This window comes from Brassica rapa, chromosome A03, assembly GCF_000309985.2.
Source record: "Brassica rapa cultivar Chiifu-401-42 chromosome A03, CAAS_Brap_v3.01, whole genome shotgun sequence".
NCBI lineage: Eukaryota > Viridiplantae > Streptophyta > Magnoliopsida > Brassicales > Brassicaceae > Brassica > Brassica rapa.
In genome coordinates, this window is record NC_024797.2 from 401047 (window position 1) to 418876 (window position 17830).

The 17830-nt window shown below is 36.3% G+C and overlaps 5 protein-coding genes across 6 annotated transcripts; 4 read left to right on the forward strand and 1 right to left on the reverse strand.

Moving 5' to 3' along the window:
- Positions 1–507: 507 nt before the first annotated feature.
- Positions 508–4146, forward strand: LOC117125630 (B3 domain-containing protein REM9-like). 2 transcript variants are annotated; one of them, XM_033289200.1, is made up of 3 exons: positions 508–990; positions 1061–1355; positions 1447–4146. In XM_033289200.1, exons 1-3 carry the CDS (start codon positions 565–567, stop codon positions 1473–1475), a joined length of 750 nt encoding a protein of 249 aa, XP_033145091.1. In that variant the 5' UTR covers positions 508–564; the 3' UTR covers positions 1476–4146. The 2 variants fall into 2 exon arrangements, with proteins under 2 accessions (XP_033145091.1, XP_033145090.1); XM_033289199.1 differs by having other exon boundaries at positions 1061–4146.
- A 767-nt stretch (positions 4147–4913) lies between these two features.
- On the forward strand, positions 4914–7526 carry LOC103855493 (L-type lectin-domain containing receptor kinase VIII.2). Its single transcript, XM_009132480.3, has one exon. The coding sequence runs from the start codon at positions 5165–5167 to the stop codon at positions 7310–7312; it is 2148 nt and encodes a 715-aa protein (XP_009130728.1). The 5' UTR covers positions 4914–5164; the 3' UTR covers positions 7313–7526.
- Positions 7527–9776: 2250 nt separating this feature from the next.
- Positions 9777–10550, reverse strand: LOC103855492. The gene is made up of 3 exons (XM_009132479.3): positions 10372–10550; positions 10124–10282; positions 9777–10033 (listed from the first exon to the last, which is right to left on the reverse strand). The coding sequence occupies exons 1-3, from the start codon at positions 10436–10438 to the stop codon at positions 10029–10031; spliced, it is 231 nt and encodes a 76-aa protein (XP_009130727.1). The 5' UTR covers positions 10439–10550; the 3' UTR covers positions 9777–10028.
- A 4501-nt stretch (positions 10551–15051) lies between these two features.
- Positions 15052–16305, forward strand: LOC103856820 (protein IQ-DOMAIN 1; the record flags this gene model as incomplete). The annotated part of the gene is made up of 3 exons (XM_033289217.1): positions 15052–15081; positions 15240–15359; positions 15464–16305. Coding segments are annotated over 3 exons (750 nt in total), but the record flags the coding sequence as incomplete, so codon positions are not given.
- Positions 16306–16530: 225 nt separating this feature from the next.
- LOC103855489 (mitochondrial import inner membrane translocase subunit TIM14-3) lies at positions 16531–17761 on the forward strand. The gene is made up of 3 exons (XM_009132478.3): positions 16531–16740; positions 17022–17200; positions 17402–17761. The coding sequence occupies exons 1-3, from the start codon at positions 16738–16740 to the stop codon at positions 17556–17558; spliced, it is 339 nt and encodes a 112-aa protein (XP_009130726.1). The 5' UTR covers positions 16531–16737; the 3' UTR covers positions 17559–17761.
- The last annotated feature ends 69 nt before the right edge of the window (positions 17762–17830 follow it).

Sequence of the window (17830 nt, forward strand, 5' to 3'; positions counted from 1 at the left end):
TAGGGTTTCTTTCCGCGGAGGCGACACACCGTGCGACGGCGAATTCCGGAGGTTTTCTCCATCAAATCGACTCTGTAATCTCTTCTCGACGCTCTTAGGCCAGTATTACTTAGATTCACAGTGAGTTAGCGTCGATTGAATGTTCGAAAGGGATTTGCGATTTGTATGATTTAAAATCGATTTGGGGTTTTTTTTTTTAGGGTTCTTAATCGATATGGTAGTTCGATTGAGGGTTGAATTGGTTCGATTTTGTGGTGGAAACTCGAAACCGTTTTCTCGGATTTCAATTAAAAATTGGGGCTTTCGCGTTAGGGATGTAAATCGAAGTCTCTGTTTCGAATAATAGCTGTAAATCGTCATGGTCGTTTCATGTAGGGTTCGTTTCTTTGAATGTTCGAAAGGGATTTGCGATTTGTGATTAAAATCGATTTGGGGGTTTTTTTTTAGGGTTCTTAATCGATATGGGAGTTCAATTGTGGTAATGTGTGCTAATAATCTGTCGTTAATGTGTGCTAATAATTGCGATTGAGGGTTCACGGTTTGTTTGAAACTCGATTGTTGCAGATGGAAACTCCCCGAGAACCTCATTTCTTCAAGCCTCTTCTTCCTGGTTTTCACAGTGGCGTGGCAATACCACTTGACTTCTACTCAAAACACATACAAGGGGCTGAGATCAATAAACCATGGAAGCTAAGATCGGACGCTTCGGATCAAATTTGGGAGGTGATCCGAGAAGGCAGGACACTCACCAAAGGTTGGAAAGAGTTCACCGAAGCACATGATCTTCGAATCGGTGACATTGTCATCTTCAAACACGAAGGAGACATGGTCTTTCATGTGACACCTTTTGGTCCTAGCTGTTGTGACATTCAGTATACACATCCTCACATCGTTAAGGAAGAAGCCGACGCGGATGATGCTCCTACTTTCTCATACGACTACTGCTTCTTGGCTGAGGTTACTGCTACAAATCAAAAGGACGACAAAATGGTGAGTAAAATTTAGTTATTTATTTGTTTCTAGTACTGCTTCTTGGCTGATGTTATGTATGTGTTTGTAGTTTCTTCCTGTGGAAGCTATGAGGTGTGGTGCTTTGAACCAACAATGCAAAGAGGTCAAACTTGTCAACAAGGAGGGAAAGTCATGGACTGCGCGCTTCGGATTTAGCGAATCAGACGGCGCATATTACATCAGCAGAGGGTGGAGAAAGTTCTGTCGTGATAACAGATGCACCATCGGAGATTTGTTTGTGTTCAACGTGGTTGGAGACGGGACGACAACTCCATTACTGTGTGTATGTCCGGAAAGGAAGGAGTGTACTGAACTACTGATCAAGCACTTCAGCAGAATCGATGGTAAGTCTTCTCATTTGACTTGTTTGTGTTGTCTATAACTTCAATGTTACTACTTTGCTTCTGCGTTAACTTGTGTTCTCTTCTTCTACAGGTAGCATTGCTTCTACCTCACGAAATTAGATGGCTCTTTTGCGGTCTTTCCTCTCTATCATCTGAACTTGTTTCTTTTTGTTTCATTAGCAACTTATCAACTTATGTATTTCGGTTTGTAAAACTTGAATGGTTTTTCTATGTGAACTTTTATGCTAAGTTAAACATTCTCGAACTTAATTGCTTTGTTGAATGCGTAGACTGATCATCGAACAAAATGTTTCTATGAATTGAATTTAAGTTAAGAAACAACATAAACTCCAAAACTCTAACATACCTTTTCTACATCTGAAAACACATACCAAAATATTAAAACATATCTCAAAACCAAAACTTAAACTCCAAAACTAAAACATAGGTTGAATAAAATGTTTTCATAAATTTTATAATATATTTTAATATTGTATTCATGTATTCTGAATAATCTTAAATTTTTTTTAAAAATTAAAAAATATTATTATTTTATTCCTATGAACTCCTTCTTCAGGTTCACTAATGCAGAAAACAACAAATTCGGGTTCATAACTGTTCATGGACCCACAAAAAAATATTAAAAAATTTTGGTGAACCCCTAAGTGGGGTTCACCAATGCTCATGCTCTAATATAGCGATGGGTTTATAGGATTTGCTTAGACTCGTTTAACCATTTGATATATCACGTAGGAGTATACATTACAATTTGTTTTTGAATTTTAAAATTTGATCTTATTAATATTACATGAATTAAATTTATAATTTTGACGCGAATATAAGAATGTGATGAAACAAAGAGAATGTGATCTGGATTGATACATATATTTTTTACTCATTTAAATATCGATTTTTTTTTGCTGGACATTTGAACATCTAAAATGTTGTTAATAAATGTATATATGATTTGGAAGTTGTCACTTTATTTAATTGGTTTTGAAAGGTGTATGTAGGTTTAAAAAAAAACACATATATGTTGCGAGTTCCACTATACTACAACTACCACGATGCGTCATAAACCTTCATTTTGAATATTTAGTCTCGGAATGTAACATAAAATGAACAAGTAGTACAATAATTATACACATCTTGGAGAATACATTATAAAAACTCCATAAATAATTCAACCCAACCTTTCTTTTGGCTTTTTGTGTTTGCCTTCTTTAGATCCATTGGATGCTTTCATATTCCCTTCTCGGTATCCGATGTTTGTATACGATTAAATATCATATGATTTTAGTGTTATCATAGTTTATACGTCTATACACAATTAATTATTTTGGTGTTCAGCCGTAAAATCTAAAATTCAGATTAAATCCAGTCTGTGTAAATAGTTTGGGTTTGTAATATCTGATTCTTGATCTAATTCATCTGGAATCTTGTCTTTCCAAAATTAATTGATGAAGTTCGAACGTAAACTAGGAATATAATACAAATCGTATGTACCTCGATATATGAATATATCTACTTAGATTTTATATAAGGTAGTAAAAAAGAGAGAGAGTTACGTTGGATTTGTATTCTATACAGAACTTTACAAAATGCGTGTTAGGAACATATTGCATATTATGACTCCACTTGTATCTTGTTAATTATTACTTTTTGTAAGTTGTAACCATTCTATTTGAATATGGATGCCGGTCTTGTTATAAAACTCACCCGGTCAATACTCACACCTTAGACGTAACGACATTATTATATTAGTATTGATATATACATATATAGTTTAAATGTTTCAAAACAATAATACTTGACAAATAGCATCTCTGCAAAAGTGGCTTCTCGTTAAAAACTAAGTATGTAAGTTATTAAGATCACTCATTTAAATATTAATCCAGTCAAATGAACGGTTGGCAAATGATCTGAAATATTTGTCGTCACAATATCTAAATAATTCAAATATATTGTACTAATTCTGAGACACTATATTACTTTCCGGATATGAGAACAAAAACATCATGATTATATATGCTACTGTAAATTCAATGATGCAGTTCGAACTTGGTATCTTGAAAATGAAGAAATCATGCAAAATTCTTTCAATTTTGAAATTACTTTAGTTTGAAACTTTGAAAAACACAAGTTGTGGATTCAACGTTTCAACTAAGTACACAAGGGACCGACATGATTCTTTAACTAAACCGACCCACTTTGAAAAAAGCTAGAAATTTCAATTTGGGTTGCATGGAAAAAACAAATTAATAGGCTCTGGTTGATAATCCATTAACATCATGATCTTCCTAATAACTATGATTTTGATTTGTATTTTAACTATTGAATGACCGAAAACGTATTTGTTAGTATATATGCAATTCCGCAAAAAGCCTATCGATAGTTCTTTGTACGTCGATCGCAATTTCCATGCATTCATTTGTTTCTTGTTTTGTAAGGCTAATGACAAATATACAACGGTGAAACTACTGAAACTACCATGCCAGAGTTTAACTTTTAAACTAAGTTTCTATCACTAAAAATATTTTTTGTTTCCGTTCCGAAGAACTAATTATTTTCTATACATTCAAACCAGGAACACAATTCACACTATTCTTCCTCCAAATCTACCAGCGAGATTAAACATTTGTAGCTTTTGCGCCAAAATGGGTTTCAGCCCATGTCCATAACAATTTGTTTTCCTTTTCCCACCCCAAGTCCATAACATATGACATAGCTTTCAACATTATAACTTGAGTAGGATCTTCATAGTTTTTCTTTTAAATGGCTCTAATGCTTTTTTAAAAAGTACGGATAGATACAAGCTCTGTCGTAGCATATTCCAGTTTGAGAACACCTACACCAACCAAAAGTAAAATTATAAGCTCAAAAGAATTGTGCAAGAGATCTAAAACTTGTTCGCTTTTGCAAAGAGATCTAAAAACTCTTATTGACCGCAATAAATATAAGTCAAAGAGACATAAATACTTCATAATATTAGATGCTATAGTCGATATCATTTTTTTGCTACCAGCTAAATAATTAATAGGTACTATATCTGGGGACATAGAGAAGAGATATACACACTGAGACAAAACACACACATGACACATCAACACGAGCTGGTGTGAAAACGAGTGGCTGCGTTGTGAACTTGTGGATTAGTTAGAGATAATGATTTAAGAATTGAAATATTCTTTTGTATGTCGATTTATCAATATCCATATGAACTTTCCTTTGAGAATCTTTGAAGAAAACGGACTCACCATGCAACAAAAAAAAAAAGTCAGACAAAAAAAACCATGTGCCATGATACTTTCACAACGTTGTATCGTATATGTTCTTTTGTTACATAAAAGCTAACAAGTGAAGGTTTTTGGACTCTACTATATACTCGTACCAAAAACTGTTCCCACTTACTAATCTATACTCACTTTACTGAGTTATTAAACTCTTTTTGTTTAATTTGGTTGTACCGACTTGTAAACAACAAAAATCAAAACAAGTACTTCGATCATAACATCAACATTACTACAAGACTTTTTGATGAGTTTTTCAGACAAAAGCAAGCACGCGCCTGCACGTGAGGATCTTCTCCATCACTGTTTATAAGGCCACGTGTCGCTCAGTCAGATCCAGATGTCTTCTTCACTCGTGCCTTTTATTTCCACTCTCTTCTGTCTTCTTCCGTCTCCCTCTGTCTGATTCGGTGATTTGTCATCGTCTTCTCTGTATGATTGTATCAGTGAATCCAACCAACTCCCAAAGCTTCACTTCCTCAGATTAGTGAACGAATCCAAATGAAAAATATATAACAAATGTTGAAACTCCCACCGAGATTCCTCTCCGTTTACTCGACTCTCATCCACATTCTCGCTTCTCTCCTCTGCTCCTCCTCCGACGTCAGAGGCGACTTTCCGGCGACCAGATTCGATCTCGGCACCTTGTCTCTCTCCACCCTCAAGCTCCTCGGCGACGCTCATCTCAACAACGGAACCATAAAGCTCACCCGCGAGCTCCCCGTCCCGACTTCCACCGCCGGAAAAGCTCTCTACGGAAAACCGATTAGATTCCGGCACCCGGAGACTCAATCTCCGGCGAGCTTCTCCACGTACTTCTCGTTCACGGTGACGAACCTCAACCCTTCCTCGATCGGCGGCGGATTGGCTTTCGTAATCTCCCCCGACGGAGAATCCATCGGATCCGCCGGCGGGTTTCTCGGTCTAACCGGAGAATCCGGATCCGGGTCGGGTTTTGTCGCGGTGGAGTTCGACACGCTGATGGATGTGGAATTCAAAGACGTGAACGGGAACCACGTGGGGCTGGATCTAAACGACGTCGTTTCGGCCGCAGTAGCGGATCTGGGAAACGTCGAGATCGATCTCAAGAGCGGGAACTCCGTGAACTCGTGGATCACTTACGACGGATCGGGCCGGGTCTTAACGGTTTACGTCTCTTACTCAAACGTTAAACCGAAGTCGCCGGTTTTGTCGGTTCCTCTGAATCTCGATCGGTACGTCAGCGATTCGATGTTCGTTGGATTCTCCGGTTCGACGCAGGGAAGCACGGAGATTCACAGCATCGACTGGTGGAGCTTCGCTTCCTCTTTCGATTCATCGGAATCTTCTCCGCCGCCGTTGTCCGGTGAGCCACCGTCATCTCCGCCGTCTTCTCCTTCACTCTCTACACCCACCTCCCGGATAAAACCCGCCGATCCGTCTTCTCCTTGCCGTAACAAACTCTGCAAAAAATCCCCCGCCGCCGTCGCCGGAGTAGTAACCGCCGGCGCATTTTTCTTAGCGCTATTCGCCGGAGCGATGATCTGGCTCTACTCCAAAAAGATCAAATACACTCGAAAGAGCGAATCCTTCTCATCGGAGATCATGAAATCGCCGAGGGAGTTCACATACAAGGAGCTGAAGCTAGCCACCGACAGCTTCAGCACCACTCGAGTGATCGGAAACGGCGCGTTCGGCACCGTCTACAAAGGTATCTTACCAGGCTCCGGCGAAATCATCGCGGTCAAAAGATGCAGCCACGTCTCTCAAGGCAACACCGAGTTCTTAACGGAGCTATCGTTGATCGGAACTCTCCGTCATCGGAATCTTCTCCGTCTTCAAGGCTACTGCAGAGAAAAGGGAGAGATTCTGCTGATCTACGATCTGATGCCCAACGGATCTTTAGATAAAGCATTGCACGAGTCTCCGACGACGTTACCGTGGCCTCACCGGAGGAAGATCCTCCTCGGGGTCGCTTCGGCTTTGGCTTACTTGCATCAAGAGTGCGAGAATCAGATCATTCATCGTGATGTTAAGACGAGCAACGTTATGCTCGACGCGAGTTTTAATCCCAAGTTAGGCGATTTCGGACTCGCTAGGCAAACGGAGCACGATAAGTCGCCGGACGCGACGGCTGCCGCCGGTACGATGGGGTATTTAGCGCCGGAGTATTTGCTTACCGGTCGAGCGACGGAGAAAACCGACGTTTTCAGCTACGGAGCCGTTGTTTTGGAAGTAACCACTGGTAGAAGGCCCATAACCCGAGCCGAGGCTAATCCCGGTTTGCGACCCGGTTTCAAAACCGGGTCGAGTTTGGTTGATTGGGTTTGGGGGTTGTATAGAGAAGGGAGGCTTTTGACGGCGGTGGATGAGCGGTTAAGCGACGGAGAGCTTAACCCGGAGGAGGTTAATCGGGTATTGATGGTGGGCCTTGCTTGTTCGCAACCCGACCCGGTAACCCGGCCTAGTATGAGGACTGTGGTCCAGATTCTGGTTGGGGAAGCTGATGTGCCGGAGGTTCCGATGGCGAGACCGTCGCCGTCTTTGAGCTTTAGTACGTCGGAGTTATTGCTTACCTTACAAGACAGTGCATCAGACTGTAATGAAGCTTTGGCCCCGGTCTCGACGACTTCTTGTTCCTCGTCCGAACATGACATCTTCATTGTCGGCAAGGATCGATCGGTTTAATATTTTATTTAAATTATTAATTATACATGATTATAAATTCGGAGCACAATTTTACCGGTAAACAATACTAATTTTGAAAACGGTAGATTTGTAAAATGTAAATTTCCGAGTTGATTGAATAATTCTTAGTTTTGGATCCTCAAGACTTCAGTTTGTAACGATGTATATAAAATAATTCAAATATGAAAGCACTGTAGACTTGGAGTTGTGTTAATAGCTTTGAGTCGTGTTTTAACTCTCATGGTAAGTTTGGTGAATGTCGCTTTCTTTACTTTGAATTTGATAAAGTTTATACTGTCCAATAATATAGTTTCAGTTTGGTCCCAAGTCTATAACTATAAGTGGGAGCATAGAAAAAACTGTATAACCTATAGTTATGGCCTTAATATATCAATATAGATCACTGTTATCACAAAAATGTGTGCGTGGACACAAAACATTGTTTTGGCACAGCATACTTCGCTTGCTAATCGTGGTGTGATTAAGAAGTGGCTGAACTTTGGCATTTAACAATTAATTACAAGTTTTAAGCAAGTAATGAAAGGTTTGATAAAAAAACAATTAATTATACGTAGTTAACCAAGTTGTAGTAGCCTAGTGGCAATCTATTGGGACTTAATGTACATTCATAATTTATTGGGACTTAATGTACATTCATATTAGTTTTAGGTTCGATTTCCATAAAAATTAATTATACTACTTGGCCAGTGTTATTTTGTTTGGATTTCGGCACAAATAGTTTTTATGGTGAATCTTAACAGATTATTGATTCATTTTCTAGCAATAGTTGAAATCAAATTCGGATCTCGCAGTATTGGTACTTTTTTAGACTAGTTTATTTTTTAATATTAAGTGAGTTTTTTTTCGAAACCGACAGGATAACCAATAAGGTTTATAAAAGAAAATATAGCATGTAGTTCCAATCCAAAGTCACCGTTAGTTTAGGAAAAATTTTATATTAAAAAAAATCTTACAAATTAGCTCGAAATGCTGCTTGCAAAAGTAATATCTTTTTTTTCTTGTCACGAGCAAAAGTAATATCTAATGATACGAAAAAGAACAAGAGATTGGAGTAGAAGCATGGCAAGGTCTAGAAAAACTAAATAAAATATGTTAGAATATGGTAGATGGTCGTAATCATAAAAGATGACATACACTAAACGGGAATCTTACTGATTTCTTAATTCAATCAATATACAAATAGATATAACAATAAATCAAATCAAAACTTTAACTAACCTTTTTTTTTTAGTGGTGAAGCATTGGTCCTTTCACTAGTTAAGCAGGCATGCGATTTATTTTGAGTTGCATAGTTGGGGAATCAAGTCAACTAATTCATGTAACTACTTTTTGGATTTTAGAAATGCCTAACATCATGAGATTTGACCAAAACTTAATTTGGACTATTGGGTTTTAGGGCTCGACCCAAAATGTGAAGTATCTGAATTTTAAAGGCAGATAATTGGGCCACGAAAAAAATATTTGTTTGTCTATACACACATCTGATGTTCGTAAACTCGTTTATAAATATAGTAGCTGATAATCTAAAACTAGTGTTTTAGAGCACCATTAACTTTAGCACCCTATTTAAAGCGCTTAATTTTTTTTAAAGTTTTTTCTAATTAAAAAAAAAATTAAAAAAAAATAACCAATCGCGGGCTGCTCTACGTGTTAGTAGAGTCCGTAAACAGCAATATATGCTTGTGATGTCTAATTAAGCACACCTTCTTTTTCTTCTTATTCTTCTTCTCTTTCCTTTTTTTAATTAAAAAAAATCTAAACACCAATGGTTAATGGTGCGAGTTTTAGTTGAGAGACAAGCATGTCTAATTGTCGATAAGATTATATCATGTGTATTTGACATTAAAATGCCGTGTTTTAGACTTAATAAATCCATTAAAGTGTCGTAATCATACATTACAAACTAATCATGCTCCGAAACTTCCAGAGCTGTGTTATGAGAGACACGGTTTGGTTATATGAATCTTGTGATAAATAATACACAGTCAAAATTTGAAATGAAATGATTGGGGTCGTGGTTAATGGTGGATCCCTTGGATCCAGTGTCTTATATATTACTCGATGTAACCACATATATATAACTCTAATTTTGATATCACATACTAACAATCTTCTATAAAAAACAACTAAAATCGTCGCCAGTGAGAAGTGTTTTCTAGAAGATATACTAGCTAGAAGTATGTACAAAATAGAATGTATCCTATACTATATCTATATGTTTATTTTGGTCGGTGTGTATTTTCAAAAAGTTACTTGTAAACCAACATCCAAGAGATTCCATAAATAATAAAGAAAGAAAAATGCCTAAGTGTGTATATATATCGTTTTCTCATATTTATTCCTAATTTTCCTCATGGTCAGCCTCGATCAAATAGACAATGATCCAAAGATATGAGAATGACAGTGATATTCATATGCATGGCGTCATGGCGACACTGACGCATTAACACGATTTAATTTGAATATTTTCCAAGAGATTCATACCGAAAAATATAATATATGTAACGGTACATGAAAAAAGAGGAAAGAAAATACTGGACATTAATGACTCGATGATCATATGATAATTACGCATTAATATATAAATAATTGTGTACCCGCATCATTAATCTTATCACAGACTCATCATATATATAGTTACTCTTGAACCTGAAGCTTCTGAGACTCTCCTTCCTCCTTAGGAAAAAGTCTCTATCTAGTCTGATAAATGATAGAGAGAGAGAGAGAGTTTATCAGCCTTTGTGCATAAATATATTTACGAGTAATAACAAAAGGTAGAAAGCGTCTTACTCTGCCCTCCAACATAAGCACTGGCGGATCCAGCGGCGGAAGTTTTATGGTGGATGAACGGTGGCTTGCCGTGTGAAGTCTCCGGCGAAGGTCTAGAGTTATGTGTCTCTGGCCCCCTGTAATCGATCTCGTACACCTCCGAATCCGTATTTTCCGATGCTTAGTTATGTGTTAAAGTACAATGAATCAAGAAACATGTTAATGATGATCCTAACTAATATTTGTCTAAAAACAAAGAGCAAACATACCTATAGCGACAAAGCAAGGCACAACAAAGAGAAGGTACATGAGAAAAATCACGACGGTCGACTTCATTTTCAATTACTTATAAACAGTTATGAACTTTTGAGTGTTTTTGTTTTGAATGGTAATACTTGGAATACATGATAGCCTTATATTTATAATAGCATGGACAGATAAAACACTCGTGTCTTGTCTTCATTTATATTTAATTGGGCAATTCTCTCAGATAACTTTTTTTTTTTAAGTTTTTGTCACAAATGATCTTCAATAAAAAATGATGAAAATAGTTTTTTTTTTCTGAAAAATTTAATATTTTTTTTTAAAAAAAAAAAATTTAAAATCCTATTTTCAAAATCCAACCTGTTAACTCTAAATAAGTTTAGATTAGTTAATCTTAAAGTATAAATATATTTTTACATTTTAATAAAAAAAACTTTTTTTGATCATTTTTCTCATTGAAAGCTATTTTGTGACATAACTTAAAAAATGATATTCTAGTGAATTTCTCTATTTTTTATTTCCCAATATTTTCTTGTGATATTTATTCTGTTCTACTATAAATATTTATTATCGTAAGCTTAATCTTTTTGGCTAAACAATTTTCAGATCAGTATGCAAAACGGGACAATTATTCAATTACTAACATGGTTAATATTTTCTGCATGTTCATCTGAATTATGTTTATAACTTTCTTATTATTGAATTAGGGTATGTGACTAGTATTTTATATGCATGATTTTTCTCAACTGATTAAAATGCTTCAACAGGTATGCTCCTGTCCTGACTTCCGTGCCGGCATAAACAGGCAAGACATTGTGGACGGTTTAAAAGAAGGCGACGTAATTAATTATTTTTCACGACCATACATCATAAACTGGAGTATAAAATAGTTTCAATAGGGAGAACAACCTACAAAATAAAATAAAAAAGAAATAGGAGAAGACAAGTTCATGTGTAAGAGACAATACTAGCTAGCTTATTATCTCATGGCTTCCAAGCTGAACTCGTGTTCCAATCTATTCATTCCTTTTTGTTTTTGCAGGAACTCGTATTTAATAATGAACAATAGTACTATCTAATCATAAGAGCTTGTCTTTTTTTTTTTTTTGGTCTAACAGCTTGTCTAAAACTGTAATTGCATATGGAAAAGATAGACCAGTGCATATTGAAAGTACTTGTAACTATACGTAGTTAAATATATATATACATGTAACTATATACTTTTGTTTTTTATTGACGCCATACACAGTTGACATGTATTTTCTGTTATTTTTGGCGGTGATATAAAAATGCATATACATTATTTTGGAGAAATCGCTGGTATGAAGTCGATATACGTAATTGAGTTTAATATGAAAATTTAATGAGAAGATGTTAATGTTATAAGCTTCATCTATCCCCACTTCTTACAACTGTACATTGATGTACTCTCTACCTCTCCATTAATTTCAAGTCGGTCGATGATGGATCGTGCACCCCAAATATATTAATTAGGAGCAATATTATTACATTCCTCATTCATTAATACTTACATACATATATTTGTAGATTGAATTATCAACGACATGCAAATTATACTTATTTATAAAATACGCCAGAGGAGCGATATCATAGAAATTGAAAATATATATTATTTACACTTTTATATACTATATGTGTTAGGACTCCATAAATGTTCTTTTGTCTAAGACCTTCGTGGTGCGTCTACGTAAACCATAAATTGTAATGGGTCCATATCCATCTCTACAGCTATTTCATGGCTGTGTTTTCTTAGGCGTCTCCTTTCACTTTCACATCCACCCATCTTTTATGGTTTCTTCAATTAATCTTGCTTGGGATATATACTACATCAACTATATATCGTGAATATGTAATCATATTAAAAACTTAAATACATTTTAATCTTTTAAGAGAACTTTCAGCGGAGAGTTTTAACACAAGTTTTCGGAATTAAAAATAATCAGAAAATGCAAAAAGATAAGAAGAATGCCAGAAATGGTTCTAAAATCAGATGTTTGAAGAACCTTATAAGAAACTCACAAACCAAATGTCACTTTTATATTGGTTCAAATTTAAAAAGGTAAATATAAACTAATTACTTAAATCAATTATTATAATTTGCTTTTTAGATATTTAATGGAGGTAAACCGTCAATGCTCTACTCTAACCAAAGAAAAACTTGTATACTTATATTTACATGTTGGGTCTCAATTGGTCAAAGTATTTTAAAGAGCCCTACCATATGTAATCCCATACATCAGTTGGGCCAGAAGATGCTCCCATCTGTCAGCTAAATGAAGCTTGATGAAAAGGTTGATTCATACTTAACAAGTTAACTGAATATAGGAAACTGCTATGTTTTGTTTGAAAAGAAGAACATTACACATTGAAGAATTAGTATTTTTTGACAGATGATGTGAATGCTACGACGACTGCTCGACATGTTGGAGAGAGAATAGAGGATATAGGCTTATCAGATGCCAATGAACATGCAAATCCCATGAGGTAATTGTACTTTCTACATTTAGTGTGGCAATGAGGGAAGATACTATTTGTATGAACATGTTCCAGTGAAAGAAGAAAAAAAGGAATAACCTGAATGTATTCGGCTGAGAAGCCACATGCTCACTCACATCCTCTTCACTGATTCGTCATCTGCAGATACCCTCTCATCGTCTTCAGCTGATGCTTCAACCTCGTCCTCTATCACTTTATCTTCTTCTTCCTCTTCAGGTTGATGAGAACTCTTGTCAAATTGATCCTCTTTCGATGAGCACTCAGCATGATCTCTTCCTTGTAACCTTTGACCACTCACAGTGTCTTTATCTAGATACTTGTAAACTGCATTCTCCGCACGGACGGCCTCCTCTCTCGATGATTTAGATTTGAGCGCTACAACTAGGAACCAACAAAATGGATTTGAGAGATCCTCACTACCACCGAACTCAGGAGTCAAACACTCTTCATGAAACCGAAGAAGACAGTCAACCCAAGAACAACTTGATGCTCCCTCTTCTGAAACTTCACAAACAATACAAGCATCATCGGATTTAAGCCGCTTCTTGAGAGGCCGCACAGTATCTGGATCAATCTCTATAGAGCCAAATCTTTCCTGTGACAAGATTAATTAACAACTTAACAGAGTTACAACAGATTCTAATTTCGAAGCTCCAAAAGTCCCTACACGGTACATTCAGAAACTGAAGCTAATCTCGATAATTGCCCTAATTTTTCAGATTAGAAACAAGCCGAAACGAACGAAGATGGGGGAAGGTAATAGCGTAGTTACCGGAAGGGGTGGATAGGGATCGAAAGACTTGCGGCAAGACCTAACCGGAAACGATTTTGTCTGCTTCTCCACTTTGAAGATGACTAAAACATAAAGTGAAATATCCGTCGGACAAATGAAAGCAGCATTCAAGTCCTATCTTTCTTTCTTTTTTTCGATTCCCTCACTAACCCATGAACAAGTATCTACCCAAAATACAATTGCCGATTGCTCTCAAAGAACAAAAAAAAATCATATGGAAATATATATATATATTCTTTTTAGCCACTTATAACCAAAACAAAATATTCATGTAGATGTGCAATCTAATCCTACTAACTAAGCCGAATCGAATTTCAAAGTTTTTTTGTTTGGCTTTTATACTCACTAGAGCCCGTGTCCGCGCTTCGCGCGGATTACATGTTTAATTAAAGAACAGTTTAATTAAAATTGGAAGTTTTAAAGTTTCTGAAAGTGTAAGTTAAGTTTTGTTTCTTTTATAATGCGAAGACGTTGGAAGCGGTGATCACTTTTTTTTATAAACTAAAGTAAGTTTGAATAATAAATTATGTTGATGAATTTAATATTCGTAAGAGAAAATAGTATTTGAGTGTGCCTATTTAATTGACGTAGAAAGCTGTAACGTAAATTTTAAAAAAGTTGACTGGTGTCGTTTGCTATGAGGCTTAGGATAGACATTTATTCCTCTTTTGGAAGCGTTGTATGATATCAATATCGTTGTCAAAGTAGAAGCACGATCCAGGTGTGGTTGTGAGTGATAGTTTCCCTGAAAAAGTGAAATATTTGTAAAAATTTAGTTTGACATAAACTTTATGTTTAGTTTATTACCTTCATGTAACCGTAGAATGATACTTGTGATGATTACGATTTAGTTTTTCCTGGTAGATATGCGATTTTACTCCCTGAAATTAGACGTCTCCTTGTCCCACAAAGTTAAACGTACCAGTTATCTACAAATAATTATTGTATTATATTTCAAATTTTTTATATTTTCTATATATCTAGGGTATTAGGGTCATTTTGGGCATTTTGCTACATGTCATCTCTACAATTAAAAAAATAAACATGAGACGGATAATTTTATTTAATGTTGGTAATATCTTATGCATCATCTATAAAATAAATATATATTCATATATACCATTCCAGATTTAGTAATATTATTATTTTTATATAATTATACAATTTGTATTACTAAAGCTTTTTAAAATATGCAATTTTTAAACATCTAATATCTAATCGTATGATATTTAGTTTCTTATATATCTACAAAATTTTAAAAATATTGTTTAGGCCAAATGTTTGATAATTATACAATTTTATATCATTTTTATTAGTTTTATATAATTTGATATAATATATATCAAATCTATATTAAATTTTATTAAGATAATAGAAACATGCCAAAGAGCTTGCTGGCTTAAAGGTCTCTTTCTCTCTCCCCATACATCCATGGTGATATCTCAGTTTTGAAGCATTAGTATTCACTGTCATAAGTTATGCTTAGTTGCGTACTGACACCATTAATCAATTATCTTTTAAGTCTTCTTGGCCTATGCTAATAGTTTCTTTTGCTGCTCTCAGAACGGTGGTAACTGGGATGATAGCATTCAGTCAAAGGAAAAAGTTGAAGCGAAATTGCTGAGCAAGTACGAGGCAACTATGAGAAGGGAAAGAGCATTGGCTTATGCATACTCTCATCAGGTATATCAATCAATGTAGCCTAACACTGAAACACATACGTTAGAGTTGGATATATGGTTTGTTTGAATGTTGTGATGAATAATCTCATATGTTCATGTTTGCAGCAAAACTGGAAGAACAATTCTAAATCCGGAAACCCGATGTTCATGGATCCGAGCAATCCGACATGGGGCTGGAGCTGGTTAGAGAGATGGATGGCTGGTCGGCCATTAGAAGAACCAAACAATGACAATGCCGCTTCAGTCAAGAACTCAACTCAACCAAAGACACCATCATCCGCGAGAGGTGGTGGTACTCCAAGAAACAAGAACAGTTTCTTCTCTCCTCCAACTCCCTCAAGGCTAAACCATTCCTCCAGAAAATCTAAAGACGAGGACGACGCCAAGAGCACAATCTCGGTCCTATCCGAGAGGAACCGTAGACACAGCATCGGTGGTTCATCAGTAAGAGACGACGAGAGCCTTGCTGGCTCACAGGCTCTCCCAAGCTATATGGTACCAACTAAATCAGCTAGAGCCAGGGTCAACAAGCAGCAGAGCCCACCATCAAGTGGTAGCACCACACAGCAGGAGAGCGATGGCGGCTTTGGAGACAAGGCATCGGCTAAGAAACGCCTCTCTTATCCGAGTTCACCTGCATTGCCTAAACCAAGACGGTTCTCAGCTCCGCCTAAGGTGGAAGTCGGCGTGACCAATGGAGTATAGGAAGCTGTGGGTATTTACTGTTACTGTCATATATTTATTACCATTTTATTGATCTGTCCGAGATGAGTTGTGTCATGTTTGTTATGTGTTCCACCTCTCCCCCTTGTGCAGCAGTGTAAACGCCTGTCATTTATTTATTTAATTTAAAAAAATTATTATTCGAACAACGTTAAATTCAAGCTTTTTGTTTGTTTCTTTGAATACTGAAGAGATTTATTTATATTGGAATCCCTCCTACTTTATTCTTTGTATGAATTAAAATCCGAGGTTGTAATTTTGTATTCTACTCTTAATTAGTCCTCGTAAATAATCAAATACAAAACTCCTAGTCTTATACCTGAATTTTATTTAATAAAACGGTGAGCAGGTTATAACGATGAGAAATTACATTTGACGAGTCCTCTGAAGGAGAAAGAAGGTATTGACTTTGACTTACTTAACCGGCCAGATAAACCGACCTCTTCCCCACGCAAAAATAAAAATAAAAATTAAAAGAATTAAGACAAGGAGGAGGGCAGAGAGATCTTTTTATGTTTGGTTTTGTTTTCCTCTTTCCTCTTCAAGAACCCTAAAACCCATCCCCGATCCGATAAGAGAGAATCGAAGAATAATTTTCATTTGTTTTATTCCGATTTTTTCTGTGTAGATTCTTCGGCTCAAAGCTACGGTGAACGATGGTAAGTTCATAAATCTTATCTCTTTGTTTCTTCATCATTATTATCGCTGGACGCTCGTGGAAAATCATTTTGGTGGATATTGAATCGAATCCCTTTTTTTTTCTACCTGTCACCTCTTCTGAGGTTATAACAGAGAGAGAGAGAGAGAGATTGATCTAAATCTGTGGTTCTGTGAAAGCAATTGAGAGAATGTTTCTTTTTGATTCCAACTCCAAGTGCGTTCCTTTTTTTTTTTTTTAAAAATTTTGTTATCTGATGTTTATTTTGTTGGTTACACACAGGCGACGCCAATGGTTGCAGGTGCTGCAGTAGCTGCAGCTGCTATAGCTGGTAGATATGGTATACTCGCTTGGCAAGCCTTCAAGGCAAGGCCAATCGTGCCTAGAATGCGCAAGTTTTACGAAGGTGGTTTCCAAGCTGCCATGACACGCCGTGAAGCTGCTCTCATCCTTGGAGTCAGGTCTGTCTTTACTTCTTTCTTTAGTTTGCACCTCGATTTGAAAAATGGTATTAAGATCATTTCATCAAAGGCTGATACCAGCTAGAGTTAGTTTGTAGTTTAATAAATCTTATCCTGCAAGTTACTCTTTGCTAAAGTAGTTGTTCTCTAGTGATTTGACTGAGTTTTTTTTTGTGTGTTTGTTTTACCATAATAATGCAGGGAGAGAGTGGTGGCGGAGAAGGTGAAAGAAGCGCACAGGAGAGTGATGGTAGCAAACCACCCGGACGCTGGAGGTAGTCACTATCTCGCTTCGAAGATCAATGAAGCCAAAGATATTATGCTCGGCAAATCCAATAACTCCGACTCTGCTTTTTGATTCTGTCATATTGAGAGTTTAATACAATCGCTCCACAAGGAAACTCTTTTGTCTCTTCATTTGAATGTGCTACCAATTTCTTGTTGTATATCATTATTATGTTTCCAAAGAAGCAGCTGATAATATTTGTTATATGATACAAACTATCACCTTAAGCCTGTGTAATCCAGACAGATGCACTGAATAAAAAAAAAATTGATTAATAATTGGGTGAATTAGCCTCAAAATTCACAAACTTTTCTGTTTATGTTCCAAGCTTAGTAGAAAACCAT